At 36.8% G+C, this 23,427-nt stretch overlaps 1 protein-coding gene across 1 annotated transcript in view; it reads right to left on the bottom strand.

Annotated features, from left to right (window-relative positions):
- The window catches only part of slit3 (slit homolog 3 (Drosophila)), a 742,110-nt gene that overhangs the window by 87,026 nt on the left and 631,657 nt on the right, over positions 1-23,427 (bottom strand). The window contains exons 19-23 of the mRNA XM_030145427.1: positions 21,276-21,439; positions 12,446-12,578; positions 8,331-8,399; positions 8,112-8,183; positions 2,395-2,466 (exon numbers count right to left, since the gene is read on the bottom strand). Of these exons, the coding sequence (XP_030001287.1) occupies positions 2,395-2,466; positions 8,112-8,183; positions 8,331-8,399; positions 12,446-12,578; positions 21,276-21,439 (510 nt within the window). The remainder of the gene's footprint in view (positions 1-2,394; positions 2,467-8,111; positions 8,184-8,330; positions 8,400-12,445; positions 12,579-21,275; positions 21,440-23,427) is intronic.

Here is a 23,427-nt window from a genome sequence, read left to right on the forward strand (position 1 = left end):
TCCTTTCCGTCTCACCATTTAAGTGTGTTGCCTGCTGGATATGAGTTCACATTCCATTAGAACGAAAGGCTGTCGCAGGGGACGCCTATCAAACCACCTCGATTGGAAACGTGTGTGCGTTCAGGTCAGCGTGCACCCCTGTCGGATGCTCACATATTTTCCTGCGTCTTGTTTGCTTTCCGTGTGTATTTGCATGACATTACGTATATATATATATATATTTTTTTGTGAGTGTGCGCTTGTGTGCAACAAAGTGTGTGTTTGGTTGTCTAACAGCCCCCGCGTAAGGCTGGCCCAGAGGGGGTTGTGGGTAATGAGGAAGTGACAGTGATGGCTGCCTGGCAACCAGTTGCTATGCGGGGGCAGGAAGGGATCAGTCCCCGCGGCAACATCAAGTAAAATGAAAGTAAGAAAGAAGCAAAGTGTAAAAGACGCGATCGGTAAACTTCTGCAGTCGATACGTAGATGGAGACGACGAAGCCGACTCAGTGGAGGTCAGAGAAATGTTTTTACTCACTCCTCTAAGCTTTTACGTTGTTAGGATCTGACTTAAATATTTTTGGCTGTACCTTTACTATTTGGTGCAGTAAAAAAACAGGGAGATGCCAAACAGGGATGAGAAAATCAGAGAGAATCAGCATCCTCTATCGCAGTGTTTTTCAACCTTGGGCTTGGGACCCCACGTGAGGTCGACCTGGAATTCAAATGGGGTCGCCTGAAATTTCGAGTAATTGATAAAAAAACAAAACAAAAAAAACTTACTGCTAAAAAATGGCTTGAAGTCTAAGAACAGGAATGAGTATTTAAAACGCTATTATGTTACGTTATTTGATGATGAGAATGGGGGCGGGATTAAATACGTTTTTCTTCTTCCCACTGTTTTTCGAGTGTAGATGAATGATTTTGGAATTTCGAATTTGCATGTATTCTGAAAAAGCTCAAATTAAACACACAGATGAAATGAAATGAAATGAATGAAATGAAAAAAATATATGTTAAATTGAAAGGGACAATCCCAAAACATAAAAGACATGACAAACTGAAGCTGAAACTGAAGCACTGTGGTTCTGTTTATCTGTCAAATGTTCACTGTGGTCGGTTTCAGATACTGCAGCTCTTTCATAATTCATAGTTTCAGTTCTTGTTTGTTCAGTATTAATTGTCCTCCTTGTAAATCCAAGCTGGACTGACTGTACATATCCTGACCAAGGAAAATAAAATTCTCCCTTTGTGCAGTAATCTACACCTGGTTTTTCTGCCTCCGTCCATAATTCTATAAATTTTATAGACTAAAATTGACGTTTATTAGCAACATAGTACAGTAAACTATTACATGATCAAAAGCTAATAAATTTTAGCAAAAAAAAAAAAAAAAGTCTGCGTTTTGAATGTCTGGGGTCGCCAGAAATTTGTGATGTTAAAATGGAGTCACGAGCCAAAAAAGGTTGGGAACCACTGCTCTACCATTACTTCATGAAGGAAACAATAGAAAAACAAAAGGGAACATTTTTTCTCAACCACTGCTATGGGCCTCTACAATAGCAATATGTTGTGGTTTAACCAGAGGGGGATTCTGTTTCCAGATGATGTGATTCTGCAGAATCTACTTGATCCCATTTAATTCCAGTCATATCTTTATTATTTTAGGATGGAGGTGAAAATCTCCAGAAATAGGTAGGTGGATTCCTCATAATTTGGGGTGAACTAATCTTTTAAGACCTCAGCCTCAGACTCATTTAACTCACAAATGACTCAATGTAATGATATGTTAGCATTTAATACGCTTCATGTGGTATTTATGAGAATGGTGTCCAGGTTTGTGTCCATGCTTGTGTTATGGCTGCACCGTGTATGTGTGTGTGTAGGGGTGTGTGTGTGTGTGTGTGTGTTGTACAGTATGTGTGTATGACGATGCTCAGACAGCGATATGCCCGTGCACATAGGAGTGTGTTCGTCCATGTGGGTTTGCAAGACAGAGGGTGGACAACCAGATGGATGACTGAGAGAAACAGGGGCTGAAGGTCGATTCATCAAACACAACATTGGGTGGAAAGAGAGAGAGAGAGAGTGAGAGAGAGAGAGAGAGAGAGAGAGAGAGAGAGAAAATATGGAGAGTATGGATGGAGGGAAGGGACATAAGCGTCCGGAGAATGCAGATACACAGGGAGCATTAGAGACCAGATAAGAGATTGTCACTTTTATCTCTTTTACTACCCTGAAACAACGAATGATTGGGTGGCCGTGGCTCATTTTGCGACCGGGTCTTAACATGGCACTCAGCCGAACACCAGGGGAGTGATTAAAGTTTGATTTAGCTCACTACTATAGCTAGCAAAGGGGGAGTGTTGAATATTGAATCCACTGCGGCACTCGAGGATGGAGGTGGCAACTCACAGCAGGCGAAGGGACTTGAGTCCGTCAAAGGCATGGACCGGGATGCACCGGATCTGGTTGTAGCTCAGGATGCTGTTGGACAGAGGACAAGGACAAGGTCACAACATACACGCAGTGCAGGAAACAACAGCACAAGGAATGTATGAACAGTATTTACCTTAAAAAAAATGTACAAGGAACTTTTACTGAAGAGGTTTAACCCTTTCACGCACGAATTATGAGAACCTTAATCAAAATTTTTTCCTGAGTGTTTTTATTCCTCTTTAGGCATGGAAAAAACAATGCGATTGAAAAATTTCCTCTGAAAAATAAATAAAAAAATGAATAAAATAAAATAAAAATAATTTTAAAAATTCAAAAATACATGAAAAAAAAAAAATCTTATGAACCTATTTTTCATTAAGTTGCAAAAATGTCCACTCAGCTGGACACCACACATTTAATTTTTGATGCACAGAAACATGTATTTACTGATAAACTATGTGAAAACTATGGGGAGGGCTTGTGACTCTGGGGCTTTATGCTCAGGAGAGATCTACATAATGTTACCAATTCATGTCAGAAAAGATATGTAGTGTCTTAAAACTTTAATAAAGATATGGGTGGAAAAAAAACAAAAAAACCTGAAAAGATCAACAAAATCCATGAATATACAAGAGAACATCTATAGAATAGCTGTCCACTGTAGTGACCAGTATGCATGAAAGGGTTAAGGAAGATGGTGTATGTTAACCCTATAACGCCGAATGTATCATATTTGATACATGAGATTTGAAACCCTCTACATGATCAGTGTGATATTTTTTGTCTTGTAAAACCTGATGTATACAATTACATACATGCAATACACAGATAATCCACCAGGGGGAGGAATTCATTCACCAGAGGCCTTTCCAGTGACACTACAAGACTGTCATTAATGAGGACGGAGGAAGAACTTTGACAATTTAGAAAAGGAATTACCAATTTGTTAGACATGTTTGTGTTATATTATGCTTTTGTTTGTTCAAAAATAATATTTGGGCATTGAGACCCGATGTATCAAATATGACACAAAATTGAAACTACATGGAAACTGATATTTGAAAAACATTTTTTTTGGTTGTTCAGAAGGACCAATAAAGGCTCCAGTTTCAAAGAACTGGAATTTTCTGTCAATCATTTAATATTTCAGGCTTTACAGGGTTAACTGATGACACATGTGAATATTGGGGCAGCACATGAATGTGGAATAGAGTGTAGTATAGATGGAATATGTAATGGAATACATGTATATATTATACCTTTCATATATTGTATTTATATAAACTAATATAGTTGTGGGTAATGTAAAAAAACACGAGATAATCATATATAATATGAATTACAGGAATATAGTACATAATTATAAATTATACTCAACTGTATAGTGTTACCTTCCTAAAATAACTGCCTATGTCATTTTTTTCAGATTTTTCAGGAAAGACAAAAAATGTAACCAGAAATTGAGTATTTGCACAAAAAAATTACACCCAATTATTTTAGGAAGGTGATGATATTATATTTATATGGGGTTATATTTAGCACATATGTAGTGGATAATGATGTAGAATTATACATACTAAATTGCTTCATATAGACATACATACATGTATTCATATAGATTGATATAGTTGTGTGTTGCATTGTAATAAAGTGGTGGTATTAAATATGTGTTTACTTCTTCCCACTCCTTTTCAGACGTGTAAATAACATTAAAACTGTATTAAGTGCTTATTTTGTATAATGGCATAAATTTCTTTTTTGGTTGTCTTATGTTAATTTGCGTCGGTTGGTGGTCTATTGTGCTTTTTATGTCTGAAACAAGCATTCATTCATTCATTCATGTTATTTTCTTTGACATCCTCATTTTGTTCAGGTTTCTAGCGACTTCCAGGCCACATCCCAGAGCACATAAAACAAAGCGGCGGTACAGGGAGGACAGGGAGACAAAGAAGTTGCAAGACAGATGAGGTGACACAGCATTTCTGGCTCAACAGTAAATTTTTACAGAACCTGTGGCCACAGTAGGTTACACAGGGGGAAATTAACAAGGAGGGTGCACTTCAAATGTCAAAGTAGAAAAAGGTAGAGGTAAAAATAGCCGGAGGCAAATCTGAGCTGTTTGGAATGGTAAAATCCCCCAAAATAAATCATTTAGACGCTTTTACAACTGCTAATGAACCAAATTTTAATGACTGAGAAGACACAGGACAGAATTTCGATCATGAATGACAAAAAGTTGTGCTTGTTATGCCGCTCTCGTTATTTTTACATAATTTAACGATGGTTTAAAAGCTGTTTCTGTTTGCATGTGTGAAATGTATTGTCGAGTTCGGACAGAAACAGCAGATGGATTTCTGTACTTAGACAATTAAAACACACATTATAGATGCCAATATTTCTGTTGTAAATCATTATTTTGGTATTAAAATAACGATAGATACCTTAGTTTATCAGCTAACGAAGATAAAGTCTTTCCCTTTAATTACATGGAATATGTTATACAGTCGTGGGAAAAAAAAAATATTTAGACCATTAGAAGTCATCAAAAACAAAAGTTATGCAATCAAGTACTAACTCCTGTGTGTATCATGTGACTAAAACAGACAGAAAAGAAAACATGGAATGTCTAAAAGCACTGTTTTTGACAGGACAATGCCATAGATATTAGTCACTTTTCCATTGACCCTTAAATTGCACAGATATAACTTGCGCATAAAAATTTACCAAATGGAAAAACGACAATTTTGCCAAAAGTCTCATTTTTTGATTAAAAGTTTTTGCACTGGCAAGAGGTGGTTTTTCAGGCGTAGCGCAAATGGTATATCACACAAAACTGCAATGGAAAGACCTTTTTTGCAACTAGAGTCAGGTGAATTAAAAAAAACGGATGTTGACGTACGTTGCAACAAGCGAAAAAGAAGAAGAAACATGGTGAGATATGTGTGGACACACCAGGAAACCCAATCATATTTTAATTTAGTACGAAATAGAGGGGTAATATATAATAATAATAATAATAATAATAATAATAATAATAATAATAATAACAACAATAATAATAATAATAATAATAATAATAATAATAATAATAATAATAATAATAATAATGAATATATCTGTAAATCAACACCATATTTACGTTCATCGCCATGTTTATGGAACGACTTCTCGTGTCATCTCACGATAATAAATAAACAAATCATCGCATTTGTGATTTAATGGAAAAACCAACATTACGCACTTCTGTTTTTTCAACATTTACTAAATATCGGTAGAGTTTTGCGCAGATGTTCAATGGAAAAGCGACTAGTGATGTTAGAACTGAAGTGATTTTGGTTATTATCAAGAAAACCATGGAAAATGGAAAGATATCAACTCTGAAATTAAACTACTATGAGCTATTTTTGTTGTTTTCATTATATTTGTCCAAACAAATGTAGCTTTAGTTGTACCAGGCATTAAAATGAACAAGAAACTGAAGAAAACAAGGGGTGGTCTAATAATTTTTTCCATGACTGTAGTTTCAGTCTCATAATGAACCGAAAAACTTCTCATAATAACACAATAAGATCTCGAATGTTATGTTTTCTGTGTGTAAAACCACACCACAGTTGGATGACTCGTATGTGTGATGCCGCCAGCACCTGAACGCCATATGACCTTGTTTTTCCTTCATGACTTTTTTTTTTTTTTTTTTTTATCAGTGGCAGCAAAACAACACATTACACAAACGCCTGCAGGTTAGAATGGATTAACCAAAGCCTTCCAGTGCTGGCAGTCTCTAAAGAATCACAATAAATGGACTTAATAAACTCACTAGCCTAGCAACATTAAGGCTACAAACAACACATGATGCAACACTTTGTAAAATACAGTGATTACACTGGTCCTCAGCTTATTTAAATGAACATTAGTCAGTGGGAAAGTTTGCACAACGCTGTTAATGACGCAACCTGAACAGCAGATCATATCCCACAGTAAGATTCCCATGATATAAAATCTAATATCAGTTCTGATACGAAATCGGCCTCACAAAATATAACAATGTCTGGCTCAAGACAGGGAACAAAAAAAAAAAACAAAAAAAAAAAACGTTCCACTGATGCTATCTGGAAGTTGACGGTCCAGCATAAGTCTGTGGTTTCCAGTGAGAAGCTCCCAGCTGAAAACCCATGTATAAAATATGCAACAGGGTGTAAACGGAAAAGAACCAAACTGCTTGGACAACTATCCCTGCACACACGGTGAATATAAAGTCCATGGGAAGACAAGGAAGAAAGATGACCACTGCGATATGAATTGCAAATACACATTTTCAAGCAGGATAGAAAAGCAGCAAGATGGGGAAAGAAAAATTTAAGTGAAGCAGGTACGGAGATGGGTAATTCAACCTGCGAATGGGGTGAGTGGATGAGAAATGGCACAATTTGGTGAACTTGGTGAAGAGTGAGTTCGGAAAACAACACACTAAAGTTTTAAAACAGACTGACATGTACACTTTGTATCTGTTATAGTTTATTCTTCATACTGTTTATTTATTCTTATTCTATCTTTTGTACCTCTTTTTAAATGCATGGCATTGAACAAGGTGAGAGAGAAACAGTATCTCAATTCTCTGTATGTTTAAGCATTTAGTGCTGGGGCGCCGATAAGGTGGGGGCAAACATGACAAATACATGGGGCCCATAGAGCAGTGTAGGGGTTGGAAGTTGTGAAAATGTGATGTAAGATCCGCTGTATTATAGAGGTATAGAAGTCAGGAGGCGAACGTTGAAAGCATGTTAAGTTTCGGTTTTGTTTTCACGCTATCGTAGGTGGTGTAGTTCACGCCCACCCCCCCATCCCCCCGGTCCGACAGATTCAGAAGATTCAATTTCTGTAGGATTCACAGTGATTACGCTTTCATGGGGCCTGTAATTGGTAGTGGCACCCCTGATCTAGTGAATTGACAATAAAGAATCTTGAATAACAAGAAGATGCAATTTGGAAGAATAGGAAATAAGAGGACTGAGGATTGAAGATACATTTAGGGGAGAATGAGGACAAAAGGTCAAAGGGCAAAAGAAGAGAAAAAAAAAGTAGTGGAGGCAGGAAAACAAGAAGAAATGCAGAAGAGATGTGATAGAAACACTGCAAAAATCTAAATCTTACCAAGTGCATTTTTCTCATTTCTAGTCAAAATATCTCATCACATTTAAAATAAGACAGAATCACCTGAAGAGGAACTTTTCAATGAGATATAAGAACTGATTTATAGACAATGGATCTGAAAAATCTTATTTCAAGAAATCTTAAAGATAATTTTCACCTGTTTCATTGGCAGATTTTTCTTGGCTTAATTCAAGGTTTTTTTTGTTTTATTTTGCTTAATTCAAGTGAAAAAATCTGCCGGTGGAAAAGTGAAAATTATCTTGGTAAGATTTCTTGAAATAAGATTTTCCAGATCCATTGTCTAAAAATAAGTTCTTATATCTCGCTGAAAAGTTACTCTTCAGGTGATTATGTCTTATTTTAAGTGTGATGAAATATTTTGACTAGAAATGAGAAAAATACACTGGGTAAGGTTTTCATTTTTGCAGTGTAGATAAACCAATCCCCAAAGAGTAAAAACTGACATGCATGATGCGCGACATCCAAACTAAACAGTGTCCTGTAGCTGGACTAGGACAGCTCATTTCCATGAGGTAACTTACAGAGTAGCCAGCTGAGTCATGTTACTGAAGGTATACGGAGCCAGTGTGCTGATGCTGTTGTTGCTCAGGTCTCTGTGAAAAACACAAACAGTAGTTATTGCACTCGGACAGAGACACACAAATAAGAAAACATACTTTACATATAATCACATATCAGGTTTCTGCACTGTTTTAATAAGTACTGTGCATGTTGTTCAAGGTTATGTGAGTGCTACGTACACCAACGACAGCTGCTTCAGGGCTGACAGCTCCTTGGGCACAGATGTCAGCATATTGCCCTCCAGATACCTGAAAGGAAAGGAGCGAGAGTTCATTTACATCCTACATACTGCACAGGTACATGCAAAAACACACCTGAGCAATGAAAAAACTGAAATATACTCATTAAAAGTTTGATATATGCAGGACCTGTGACATTAAATAGGCAGCGTAGTAAATAAGGAGGGCGGAAACACAGGAACGAAGCTTCTGAAATCAACCGTCAACTGACAAATTCAAGAAAAACGGTGTCGGACACAAATGTGAAGACAAAGGCTGAATCCCGTTCACCCCTTGGCCCCTCTCCCTAACTCCTACCCCTCTGTTTTGCGCGTACACGTGAAGGGGTAGTGTTGTCCCAATTCTCAATTAGACTGAGGGGAGGGGCTAAGGCGGAGGGCTGTACCACACTACGAACGGAGGGGTAAGAGAAATTTCTAGGGATGTCCGATAATATCGGCCCACTGATATTATCGGCCCGATATTGGCTTAAAAATGTAATATCGGCGAATATCGTTATCGGTTTTTTTGCCTATCATTAAAACCGATAAAATAATGCCTTGATTTCGCCGACATTTACCGACGCGTAAATGAAGCATTGTTTGTAGCTGAAAGAAATGTGCAGTTTTCAAAACTGTACAGTAGAGTTGCCACACTGTAATAGACTCATGGAGGGAGGGAGAGAAAATAAATAAATATGGCATTTTTCCCACAACTTAAGTTGAAGTATGTATTCTTTGCACAGACAGTGTTTACATTTTGAAAGCCTTGTTGCATTTGAGAATGCATCCAATGGGGCATCACAGTAAAATTAGGCATGATGTGTTAATTCCATGACAGGAGATATGTGATGTTCCCTAAAATTAGTTTAATATCCCACATATATTGGCAGCGGTATCGGTAGATATCGGAATCAGAAATTAAGCGTTGGACAATATTGGCATATCGATTTTTGGCAAAAAAGCCAATATCGGACATCCCTTGAAATTTCCCATAATTCTGTTCAAATCATTGGCAAGATGGAGATAAACACAGCCAAAAAGTGCAGCAGTGTGACGAAAGAAACACACAAATGTACATATTGTCTTCGTAAACAACTTAATCGTTTGATTGACCATTTAATACCATTTCAATGTGTTATTGATCGCATTTCTGTGGTTTATAGTTGATAGCCGCAAAAATTTGACCAAAGCCCATAGAAAAGAGATGGTTACAGCATGGGGAAGACTTCTGGAAACAAAGCTGTCCTATTTGTATATAATAATAATAATAATAATAATAATAATAATAATAATAATAATAATAATAATAATAATAAAAAATTGCATTTATAAAGCACTTTTCATTCAGCATAATCTCAAAATGCCACAGAGAGAAGACAGTCCAACAGAAAATAAAATACTATATCAGGAATAAAAGACTTAAGTGAAATAAAACATAGCAGCATCGATGCAGCATCGATGACTGCTGATGACATAACAGGTCTCCAACAGTTGTCGCATTTCATAGGGGAAGGTTTGAACCTCTACCCCTTGCAGCTTCATTTCAAGGGGTAGTGCCAAGTGCAACGGTCAAGAGGTAGGGGTGTGTGTGTGTGTGTGTGTGTGTGTGTGTGGGGGGGGGGGGTGAATTGGGATTGGACCAAAAAATGCGACACCGGACCTCTCCTACTGACAAATCTGTTCTTGAATGTCACATGTGAGCGACTGATGAGAACTTGCTGCATTCATCGTGTTTTTTATTATGAATTTTGTTGTTAAAGTTTAAACACTAAAGGTTAACTCACTTCATTAATTCATTCATTTGCATTTTACTCATTATAAGACACAGGACATAGCATTAGCGATTAGCACTTAGCACATTAGGAGCAGTGAGCTGCAGCTGAAGGCGAACTGGGACCAACTCCAGATCTTCATCATTGCATTGGTCGAGGACACTAATGGGTGGACATTGTGTCTAAAGCAGCTGGTAGAACAGGTGGCATTCACCATTATTATGTAGATCCTTTATAAATGTAGTTCCTCAGCTGATCAGTTGTGTACTTGGTCCGAGTTGGTGGCAAAGTATGAAGTAAAAAAATGACTTAACATGCTGCGGTAAATTATATTGGTCCTTCTACGCAGTAGATTGCCTGAGAGGTGAAAGGTGAAGTTTATGTTGTTGCTAAATACAGTCGTGAAAAAAATGATTAGACCACCCCTTGTTTTCTTCAGTTTCTTGTTCATTTTAATGCCTGGTACAACTAAAGGTACATTTGTTTGGACAAATATAATGAAAACAACAAAAATAGCTCATAAGAGTTTAATTTCAGAGCTGATATCTATCCATTTTCCATGTTTTCTTGATAATAACCAAAATCACTTCAGTTCTTACATCAATAGCTATGGCATTGTACTGACAAAAACAGTGCTTTTGGGCATTCCATGTTTTCTTTTCTGTCTGTTTTAGTCACATGATACACACAGGAGTTTGTACTTGCTTACATAACCATCATTTTTGATTACTTTTGATGGTCTAATAATTTTTTCCGTGACTGTATGCACTTATATATCAGCTAAACTAAGGCTACATTCAGACAGCAGGTCTTAATGCACAATTCAGATTTTTTTGTGAATTTATGTGTGTGCTCTTTCATGTTACACATTAAATGCGACTTCTATCAGTTTTGAGTATTTACTGAATGCGACCCTGACGGAATACGTGACCACACAGACACGCACTATGTTTACGGAAGTATGTTTTTCTCGCCGCTCACCTCCTGGGACGCAGAATTGTGACGCTTGTTGCATTTCAATGACATAAAGGAAGTACAGAAACTTCCTTGCGTGGAGATTAATATATTTTATAAAGTGAGCACTACTTTGTTACAATGTCATTTCAAGTTAGTTTCTCTACTGTATCGATAATGCTAGAATGTTATCAGACGTAATTCATCAGACAGCAAATCAAGATGACATTTAATGACAAGCACTGGGATCAGAATGTGTCCTTATGAGATGGAGGGAAGTGGGACTAAAAAGTGTATTTTTAAAGAAATGTCCAAAGTGCTCCAAACGTACACAGACGCATGCACACACACAAAACCCCTGATCTTTCATGACGCGTTGATCTCTGCTCTTTCTCTCTCCGTCAGGTCATAAGTAGGTCATGCAATCAGTATGATGGAGTGTCTTCTTCAGCCTGATCAATACCTAATCACTGCTATTGACCTAGTGGTGACCTAACTACAGAGCAGGCCTATTTCACAGCTCGAGGGGTTTCTGTGTGTGGGTAATAATTCACCTCAGCTACAAGAAATCAGCTCCTACTTTTTCAACATTTCCTAATCTTGATTAACATTGTTTTACTCGTGTTTTACCCTACATCAATTCGGACAATTATTCCCATCCTGTATTGCTATTTTGCTTCATTACGTGGATTCATACAAGCTTAAAATGAGTGTTTTCTGTAGTCCAATAGTTTTCATGTGACAGATAAAAATCACTCACTTGTGTAGTTTGGAAAAACCTCCGCCGCTCTAGCAAAGATTATTTTTTTAAACATGAAAAGTTGACCTTGGCTTCTGCATAACCATCCCTGGCATGAAACCATCACAAACTATGAATATTTTTATAAAGTAATTTTTAAAATGGTTTTCAGAAGGTAGCCCAAGGACATGTGATGGTATTCCCTCTCTGTCGGCTTCTTTAACTGATCTGTTCTGATTTTAACCTCTTCTGTTTCACACACATGCAAATTGAAATATGTGCAGCGTTTAATAGGTTTATGACATAGTAGTTGTAGCTGTGGCGCATACATACACACATGCGTACTCACTAAATGGTTTGTTAATCCTGAAGCAGCAGAGGGCAAATTGCTGCATCAATATTGCACTGCAGCAACGTGTGCATGCGTATGTGGTCATGACTTTGCGTATCAGCATTCTGTTTTTGCATATCTGCAGACTTTGGAGAGTAAGCGTTGGCAAAAACAGCCATTTCTGTTTGCACGTTGGAGGTAACTGTCCACTCTGTATGTTTGGATGTAAGCAAACATAGGTGGGAGTGTGGCAGTGGAAGTGTGTGCATGCGACTCACAGCTCCGTGGTGTCCTTGGGAATGCCCTTGGGCAGAGAGTGCAGCCCTCTGTTGCTGCATCGCACCACGCCATCTGAGCACGTGCAGACGTCAGGACAACCAGACGCAGGAAGGCAACCATTATCCTCGGCACCTGGAGAAAGACAGAGCAGGATATTAGAGACAGACAGTGGTAAAAAAAATAAAAATAAAAAGGAAAGAGCGAGAAAAAGAAGGACAAGAAATAGAGAAAATATACAGAAATGTGGAGGGAGAAAGAGGAAGGGCAGACAGAAAAGAGTGAGGGGAAATGAGACGATAAAAGGATGGAGAGGGAGAAATGGATGGACGGTGACTAAACTGGACATGTGGAACCTGGTCACATCTACTTAACGCTGTACTCAGCACTTTTAAGAGGACTTTATAACCCATGTGAAATGACTAGGGGCTGCTAAAATCAGCTACTCTAGTGTGTTTTAACATCTGGCTGAGGATCAGCAGGCAGGTCACAGTTATATTAAAGTCCTCAGATGATTCTGGAAAAAAAAAAATACTGAACAGATGTTGAAAGGATGGCCGGCGAGAACTTTGGAAAGACAAGTCAGTGCACCAGCAAAATCAAAGCTGAAAAAGTATGTGCATTTATGTGTAGCTACCGGCTGTTGTACGACCACTTTACGTCCATGTCTGTCCACATGTAATGAATATGTACTGTGTGTAGTGACGGCATTTAAGAACAGTATCAAAGAGCTCAGTATGTGATGGCTCTTATTGGATCCAGGGTTTGTTTGGTCTGCTCTGGGCTTTTTAGTTAAAAAGATATTATCAAAGATTATTAATATGTCGAACAAGATTGCTCGTCAAGGGGAACACAGTTTTGAGTCTTCTTTGTGAGCCCTTTATGTCCTCTAGTATAGATCAGTTAAACTAGATCAGTTGATGTGTGTATGTATAATTGCCAACTGTTGAATTTAATTTTTGGTGATGCCGTGGTGGGGTACTTTGTTGTGAAATGTCTGTTTTTGATTCTAGTGTCTTTTCTGTTGTGGGGTTTGTCTGACAGCTGCCAAAGATGCGAAGAGAACTTCTGAAAGGATAAGAAAGAAGAAGAAGAGGAAGAAGAAGACGATGAAGACGAAGAAGAGGTAGACGTGGTAGTAGTAGAAGAAGAAGAAATAGTAATATTAGTAGTAGTAGTAGACGCAAAAGTGGTAATAATAAAACTTAAAAGTTGTCGTAGTAGTAGTAGTAGTAGTAGTAGTAGTAGTAGTAGTAGTAGTAGTAGTAGTAGTAGTGGTAGTAGTAGTAGTAGTAGTAGTAGTAGAAAAGAACCTTTAAGTGTATATTTTAGGATAATGTCAGTGCTGTGGAAGTGAAGTTTCCAGTGAGAGGAGTAAGGTCTTACATTACATGCTTGGCAGAACATCATCATGGGACAACAACGTTAACCTTTGACCTTTTGTATATGAGATTTTTTGATAAATACACAATATTATGGAATTTTTTCCCCAGAAATAGAAAAACACATTTTAGAAGGTTAGGGTCAGAGTGAACTTGACCAAACTTCACTCAGGTCATCCTTCCAAGTGAACTTTGTGACAAAACACCCTCAAAGTGTTCCTGAGATATGAGATTAACAGTTGACCTTGAAGTTGACCTTTGACCTTTTGAACACTAAACTTTTTTTTTGTGTGAGATTTTCACATATGAATACATTTTTTGCGACTTAAAACTGCTTTACCGGTTGACAGTGACCTTTAACCTCCAATTCCTAATGATTCCTGGTGAACATTTGCACCAAACATTGAGTAAATTATGTTGAATCGTTCCTCACATTAAAGCTGCAGCATTTGAGTGAGTTTTGATATCAACAATTCCACAATTACCTTACAATTCAAGTGACAAAAAAAACTTCTTCCTTCTTCTCTGGGCTCTGTCTTTGTAAAATCTACCACACTACGCAGATTTTAGCAAATCACAGATGTTTTCAGACAAGTAGGAGGGTTAAATACATGATTGACAGCTACAATGACCAATCCTCGTTTCCTCAGATGTGACTGCTTGAGCCACAAAAAAGTGTCTTCTTGTTTTCACAGCAGCATGAATCACCAAATTATTTATCTTCATATTTATTCATTTGATGTCGACCAAGAATAGTGAGTTGTAGAATTTTATTGTCACTGATCGGTTTCATTTTGATTTCAGATTCAAATTCCCTGAAATGACACAATAATGACATAACGCCTCCAGCTTTCACTATTATTAGCTCTGGCTATGATAAAGTAATACAAATTTTAGTTTTATAATAAAATTCAGTCAGTTTCTTTTTTTAAGTGAACACTTCATGGTGTCGTTTTAACAGTTTAACAGTATGAAAGTAAAGCTATGCTGTTCCATTAAGTATACTCAGTGCCAATGAAAATGCAACACTTGAATGTGTTTTATTGTTCCTGAGCTGCATCAATATGTTTCAGTTTCACCTGTATAAGATAATCCCAGACAATTTCTTAACAACCTGAGATGGGTTGAGCTATTGTCACGCTTGAATGAACTTGTCTGCGTTCATAAGACTTGTTTTTCTCATTGCTCAGCGATGAACTGCTCAACTTAAGGAACTGTGGTCAGTTAAGGAGTGCTCATGTTCTGGATATAAAGGCAAACTGAAAAGCACCAAAACCATTTGCAATAACTCAGCGATGCCTAGACTGACACGTGACCACAGATGCCATGCTATGGGGCTCCTGGAGGCCGGAATCTCTGCTCGGCAGGTGGCGCGCCGTTTTGGATGCAACGTGTCCACCATAGTCAGGATGCAACAGAGGCATGAAGAAACTGGCTCAACTGCAGACAGACCTCGCCCTGGACGAGCACGTGTGACCACACCACAGCAGGATCGCTACATTGAGCTGCAGCACCTCCAGGACCGCTTTGTGACTTTTGGTTTTGGGGGTCCTTGAGTTTCTTTCTTTATCCTTATTTTTTGTCAACAAATTTGGATGTGATTTTTTATTTTTACTGTATAGAAATGGCCTGTGATTAATTCCAAAGAGCTTATGGAATAAAAATCCTCATCGATTTAAAAAAATATATGAATCTTCAAGTGTTGCATTTTCATTGGCACTGAGTATACATGCGCATTTTATCTACGCACACACATGTTAGAGACATGAAACACCTGAGGGATTCTAATCATTATGACCCTCAGAGATAAGAAGCATCAGAGACTAAAATGTTGTTCTTGGCTTGTAACGACTTTCATTTCCTTAAGTGACAGGCAAACACACACACACACACACACACACGCACACACTGCTTTAATCTAGAGCTTCAGAGTGTAAATAGTTAAACTCTTGTCCCAAATGTAAAACAAGCCGAGTTAAAACCATAATGAAGGATAATGAGGCCTGGACACTGGGCCAATCACAACACAACAGTGTGTGTGTTTGTGTGTGTGTGTGTGCGTGCATTTGTGTGTGTGGAGTTTGAAGAAAAAGACACTTTAATCCTCAGGTATGCTGGTGTATTATTAGTTGTTCTGCACCGACAAACTAAAATGCACAGAACTGATAGATGCTGGGTGCAGATACAGTGCTACTGCCTCTCTCTCGTGACCATTTTCTCATTTACTTTGTAGTTTTCTAATTGTGCTAATGTCTAAATGTTGGGTAAATGGGCGCTTACCAGCCTGTGCAGAGCAGTGTGTGTGTGTGTGTTATCTACTGTGTGTAGATGGTGAGTCCACAGGGAGGTGTAGCCGTGGGCTGACTCACTCTACAGTTGGCTGATTGAACTAACATCTAAATGTGCGCTAAATATCTCCTCACAAATTCAATTAACTTTACCTTTCCCCCGGCTGCCTCTGGACAACTTAACAGCCATTTTACTCTGCTATAAATAGACTGGACATGGGGACAGTGGTTCTATGTGTGACTCTGAGTGTGTGTTTATTAAGTTTAAGTTTAAGTTGTACTCCGATAGAGTTTGGCCATGTTTGTGTCACCAAAGTTTGGGCTGTCCTTGTTTAGGGATTCCATTGTGGGGAGGGACGCACCGATACCACTGTTTTCCAGACCGAGTACTAGTACAAGTACTTAGTTTTGAATACTTGCCAATACTGAGTACTGATATGAGTACTTAATAATACCAGCAACTCTAAAAATACCTCCTTCTGCAGCTTCAAAATAAGACATGCAGTCCTCATATGTGTAGAAGTTGAAGTTTTGTATGTGTAATTGACCATTTTTAATTATTACACTGGTCAACAACGAATTTATTGTTTAAGTTTTTTGAGCTGATTTAGGATCATTTTGGTGTGCTGAATCCAAAAATCACATTAATTTTTTTCAATCAGGTCAACTTTCTGAACTATGCTACATATTGGCTTTTTAACATTTTTGCTTACATTTATGGGCATTTTCACATCATATGATACAAAATTCTTTCATATTTCTTGCAATAAACGAGTTCTGAAAATTTTACTTTTGCCAATTTATGATGAATGTTTTTTTTAATATTACAGGTGAATGAAATGGCTTCGACTAGAAGATCTTGCAAAAATAAGCCTGACGTATTCTGCTACATCTGCGGTGAATACACCATTGTACCTAACAGGAATCAAGTCACAAGTTTCATAAAGTGTGCTTACCAATCTTATTTTGGTATTAAACTTGGTGACCAAGATAAAGTTTGGGCGCAGATTGTGAGAAGATCAAATTTTTCCAAATCAAATTAGCAAAAAAACCTGACCTGATTGAGAAAAACAGATGTCATTTTTGGATTTAGCGGTGCAAAATGGTCCTAATTCAGTTGAAAAAACCTAGACAACTTGCAAAAAACATTTTTTTGGAACCCAGTGTTATTTGTTCAACTGACTGAGTTTGAGAGCACTTTATTTGCGCCTTTGTGTGAGATGCACGGGTGAATATTAAGATCTGATACCATCTTTTCTTACTTGAGCCAAGCTAACTACTTTCCAAACTCATTTTCACTAAGTGGTTGCAGCACAGCTACAGGAAATTAGAAAAGTGTAATGAATTCAAAGAAAGTCTGGAGGCAGAGCGAGAAAAGTGAGAGGGAAAAGGGCTTAAAAACATGAAAAGGGAATAAAAGAAAGATACAACTGACAGTTCAGCCAGACCACACTTTGTCTATGGCGTCAAACTTGGCAGTCGAGCCGTAGGACTAAGTCACTATAGGCAGGCATCGCCGTGGTAACAGCAACGTCACTAAGGAAACCACAGACTGATGTCATCTGAGGCTGCTGTTTGCCAGTGGTTACTGATTATTTTGTCCTCACAATACCCTGCGGTGTGTGTGTGTGTATTTGTGTACGTGCATCTATTGGCTCGAGCGATGGAGGAAGATTTGGAACGAGCGTCTGGTGCCGGTGTTAAATTTTGACATTTAAAAAAAAAAAAAAAAAAAAAAACACTGGGCAAAGAATCAGGACTAAAGTCATGGCCTGTTCAGCCAACATCTGCTGCAGAACATTAGATTCAGTAGAAGAAATAACATTTACTTTTTAGTATTTGTAAAACAATAATTCTATATGACAAAAACAGAAAAAACACTTTATTTCTTTCCTTTTATGCCACACAAAATAACCTCCCTGTTACAATTTGGAAATAATTATTGTTATTATCAAAATTCAACATATTTTTGACATTCTGTTGTTGGAGAAGTGTTTATCCAACATTAGATCAACTTAATTCATGTAACTTCCTTCCTTTGCTCTGACAAAACAGAAAAAAAAAAAAAAAAATCTTCTGTTCTGACTTCTCAACCACTTTAGAGAAAATAAAATACCATGTTTACCCAAATAGACTGGGTTTTCATTCTGACAATAAGTGTTCTACAAAGTGGGAATCATCCGTTATTTGTGAAATTGGAATTGACATAATTATAGCTGATGTTTTTTGAGTTATTTTCTTGACATTGTCTAGGTCACAGGCACAGGGTAGTTTCCCTTTGTTTGGTTCATGCTCTCATCTCAGTACAGATGACTGTGTCAAAGGTTTTTCTGAGGACACTTTTTTCTCATTTCACTCCAGGACAGAGGATATTCCATTTTACACAGACTACAAAAGCCATTTAAAGTGAATACTAGGGTATGTAGGTGTGATATTAGGCTACATAAATAAATCTGAACTGAATTAAAGTGTCAAAAGCCACTCTAGTGTGATAAATATTAACCCATAAAGACCAAAAGCTACTTTTGTGTCGACTTCCAAATGAACTTTTCTCCAAATGTAACCGTTCTAAAGTGATTTTTCACCATTTACTATAATATTATCCTCTGTATTTTGCGTCTTTTTGTGTAAATCATGTATTTTCCTATATATAAATCACTGATCATGTAAATGCTTATTAAATGTCAGAGTAAATTCAAAGGTTATTTTTGTAAAACAGAGGAAAATTGAAGAAAAAGTGACTTTTAATTCTTGGGTTGTGGCTTATTTTAACATGGCCTTAACTTGTTTATCATTTATTTATCTATTGTCCCATGTATTAAATTATATCATTATATCCATGATGTTTTTATCATGCTTTTTACAGATTTTATATTAGCATTTTTAGTGATATCAGATAACCTTTATTTATTTTAGTCTTTTTTTTAATCTATTTATTTCTAGTCTGTTTTAACCATGATCAGTGAGCTGCTGGGAGTACCTGTCCATGTCTTTTGTCTGTGCTGTTTTTAACCTGTCCCCTGTGTGTGTCCTGTGGTTTTAATGTTTTTTGTGTTTGAGATGCCCTCTCCAGACTGCACAACAAATCCACCTACAGGTATTAATAAAAACCACCTTGGACCTTGACTTTTTCAGCAAAATATATCATTAACTGAACATAAAAACAAGTGTTTCCATCCACTGTTATTGATCCAACTCCATGGGTTTTACTGGGTTTTCCATGGTAACTACGGAGCCTGTGAACGTCCAAATCTGAACGGCCTCTGAACGGCCTCTGCCCGAGGAGATAAGGCTTACGGAATCAGTGACATCTTTTAAATCACTTCTTAAAACACATTTTTATAGACTTGCTTTTATGTGATGTCTGTCCCTTTTTAACTTTTAATTTTAATTTTAATTTTTAAATTTGATCCTGTTTGATTATTAATTTGCTCATACATCTCTCTAATTGTGTTGCTTCTGTTTTAGTGTTTTTACTTGCTTCGTGTATCCTGCTGTTGTGCCCTCTCTCAAAGCACTTTGTAAACTTTGTTTTTAAAGGTGCTATACAAATAAAGCTATTATTATTATTATTATTATTATTATTATTATTATTATTATTATTATTATTATTATTATTATTATTACACTGGTCTACAAGGAAAATGCTTCCAAAATAAAAGTAGTGAAATTTTACCACATGAGAGTCACTGATAAAGAAAAATCAAGTAAAAAATGCTGGTTGGCTGAACTTTCCAAGACACAGCCTTGGGTCAAAATGTGAAATTCAAGAATTAATGAGAGAACGGGTTTGACTCAAAAGGAATATTTGTCTCAGAGCTACAAGATCTACTTCAAAACACTGTCTGCACATTAGAATACATTCACTTTACAGGTTCTATTTAGTGGAAGATTTATAAAACTATTATATAAATGTACATAAACCAATATATATGTGTAATAACACTTAATCATATACCTTGAAAACATCAGCAAACCAGCACTTTTGTCATTTATTTTCCAATTAATCTTATTAAAATACATAACATTTAGCAAATTTAATCTCTGAAGCAAATAATTTCTAAAAGATTGTAGACCAGTGTTATTATTATTATTATTATTATTATTATTATTATTATTATTATTATTATTATTATTATTAAATGGGTCATATCTGATAACCATGAAAAGATGACAAACTGTATTTTACAGCAGTTATTTACATGTAATGTCTTTTAATTCTGTGAATGCATTTTAAAATCACATATTATCTCTGATGATTTTAATGCCTTTTTTCCCTTTTTTGATTTTAATGTAATTTCAATGTCTTGCTTTTTTTTTCTTCTGTAGTTTTTTATGCCTTTGTAAAGCACTTTGAGTTACCCTGTGTATGAATAGTGCTATACAAATAAACTTGCCTTGCCTTGTATTAACAGTATTAGTAGATCAACAGATATTGAACATTTTAGGTCAGCAGATGTTTTTTTTTTTGTCGATGGTGGATGTTTGGGTCTATATGGGTTAATCTTTTTTTTCTAACTATGCATTTTGTGATTCCATTTTGTGCCAAACTTTGTATACTGGGAATATATCCTGAGGATTTTACACATACTAAGAAACAAACTAAAATGTTGGACTTTGGATTGTTGCATGCCAGGAGAGCTGTTGATTAAAACTGGAACAGCATGGAAGTGCCTGCTATAAAGCAATGGATAAAAGAACTATCAGAGTGCATCGGACTGGAAAAACTGACTTATATTACCAAAGGAAAACGGGAGGAATTTGTGCAAATATGGGAACCTTATATGAATGTTATGGTATTCTGGAAAATAGGGACATGTCATCCAAATTATTACTGTTTTATTTTTTATTATTATGACTGCTGTATTTTAATTTTATTTCTACATAGTTGTATACATGTTCATAAGAATATATGTAGGTTATTTATATATATAAAAATATATGTCATTTGGTACAAGTTTACCTTGTGTGTATGGGTGTTTGTGTTGTTTTGATTCATGTTCTTTATGTATATTATTATTATTTACTTTGTTTACTTTTCATTATAAAACTTGAATACCAATAAAAATACTGTGGAAAAAAAACAAAACAACCTATGCATTATGTCGGAATTTCGTGGCTCCAAATAAACCAAAATCAAATTCAACAACGGGGATGCTGACCGTCACAGGTGAAGTCTGGCGTTGCCACGTCCTGAATGGGAATCTCCTTGAGGAACGCCGGCTTCTGACAGCGAGGATTTCCACTCACGACCCTGGTCTTCTTCAGCCACTGACCGAGCCAAGCCAAGTGACAGTCACAGACGTACGGGTTGGAAAGCAGGTTACTGCGAAAAGAAGGCAAGGACAGGAAAGAAAATTAGATTATCGCTGCAAATTAATTATACGGCCAGACCGGGAAGCTTCACAAATTCACAATGTAAAATTAGACTGCATCTAATGACAGGAATCTGAGAAAAACAACAGCGGAATCCTTCCCAGAGCTTTAATAGTATAATTAATTCCCCTACGAAAGCATTAATATTTATTTTGCACAATGCGCACTGCACCTACACATATATATATACAACACTGCTATAAACATGAATAATTTTGCTGGGAGACAAAAGGAATAAAGGCTAGCAGAAAAAAGCATTGAAAAAGGCCCAGAGAAAAGGTTATTAGTTATTTTTACTTTTATACAAAGTACAAAAGAGATGGCGAATGACTGGGAGAAGCACAATGAAGGGGTCTGTGAAAAAGAGACAAATGCAGAAAAGGTTATCTGTTTATTTTATTCATTCATGTTGCATTTTGTAAAACCGGTCATGTAATATTTATGCTGAGCCATATTTAAACTGAACGGAGTGGGACAGGAAGCAGCAGAAGCACATCACCAAGAGCTTTTTTTTAAGTCTTTGGGCAAATTCAAGCAACAGCAAAACAAAGACTTTAGAAATTCTGATTTAAAGGGGTCATATTTCTCTAAACCCACTTTTATTCGTCTTTGGTTCATTTATTTGTGTATTTGGACCCTAATAGTTCATAAAGTTTGAATTTGAACACGGAACAACTGCTGTTCCAGTTCATAAATTGAACTGAACCATAAAATAAGTATTTTGTCCAAAGATAGGTTTGTTTTCGAACCTGGAATCCCCAAAAAATGTAGGTTGTACCTTGGCTTGAAGCTCAAACTGTTATTGGTGCATCCTTTTTAACAGATTGGAAAAAAAGGATGGAGATAGCAGCAAGAAGTATGGGAAACAATTAGGAAAAACAAGCTATGACTGATGTTTGGGGTGCCTTAGCAACTCCTGAACTTAAAGGGGTCATATTTTGCTAAACCCACTTTTATTCGTCTTTGGTTCATTTATTTGTGTATTTGGACCCTAACAGTTCATACAGTTTGAATTTGAACCCTCCAGGTGCTGCAAAGCTATCTTTATATTTATTTTGACAAAAATCGAGTGGATTTCTACAACCTGTTTCAATTCCTGCTTAATTTGTTCCATTTTATAACTAGTTACATCACAACATTTGCACATATAAGGTGAGGACTTCTGACGAACATTTCTCCGAGTACGACATAATTGTTTAGCAGCAGCAGCGATTGTAGTCCATACTGAAAATATGTCCAAACTTTGAGTAGATTGCATAAAATGTTCAGTTGTTGATTGTATTAACGAACACAAGTGGTTGAATGGGACAGAAAGCACGGTCAACACCCTGAAGGGGGTGGGGCATGAAGTGGCTCATGTGCATTTAAAGGGCCAGCGCTCAAAACCACCTTTCTGGTGTCATTACTCAGAAATAGGGTTGAAGATGGACCTGTGGAGTTGAATTAATGAAGGATTCAGACCCAAGCAGAGCATTTACAGTTTATGTAAATGTTTGAGAATGCATGATTCCATTTAAAAAAAGCAAAATATCCCTCCTCTTATCTGACTACCATATGTTTACTGAACCCTCTTATGCAATCTCAGGTCCAATGTGATCTCCAGGGTCTGTTAGGTCCACATCTGCATGAACTGTGAGTGTACCTGCTTTGTTAGGCACCATGAAGTAATGGTACTAATGTAAGGAATGATGTTCAGAGGGATCATGTGGATGTGGACAGGGGTCTGGATCAGCACTTATGTTGGTCTAATGTTCTAAATGTGATGTTCTTTTCACCTTAATGTGTTTTTCTTGTAGTATTTTTATATACTTCTTGGATTTTTTTGTTGTTTTTTTTGCCACTTATGGATAAGGAACCAAATATGGTAACTTCATTGACCTTGTTTTTCTACATAATAAAAAAATGTGAAAAATTTCACAAAAGTAATAAAGTCTTGTT

Source organism: Sphaeramia orbicularis, chromosome 10 (genome assembly GCF_902148855.1).
Source record: "Sphaeramia orbicularis chromosome 10, fSphaOr1.1, whole genome shotgun sequence".
Lineage (NCBI taxonomy): Eukaryota > Metazoa > Chordata > Actinopteri > Kurtiformes > Apogonidae > Sphaeramia > Sphaeramia orbicularis.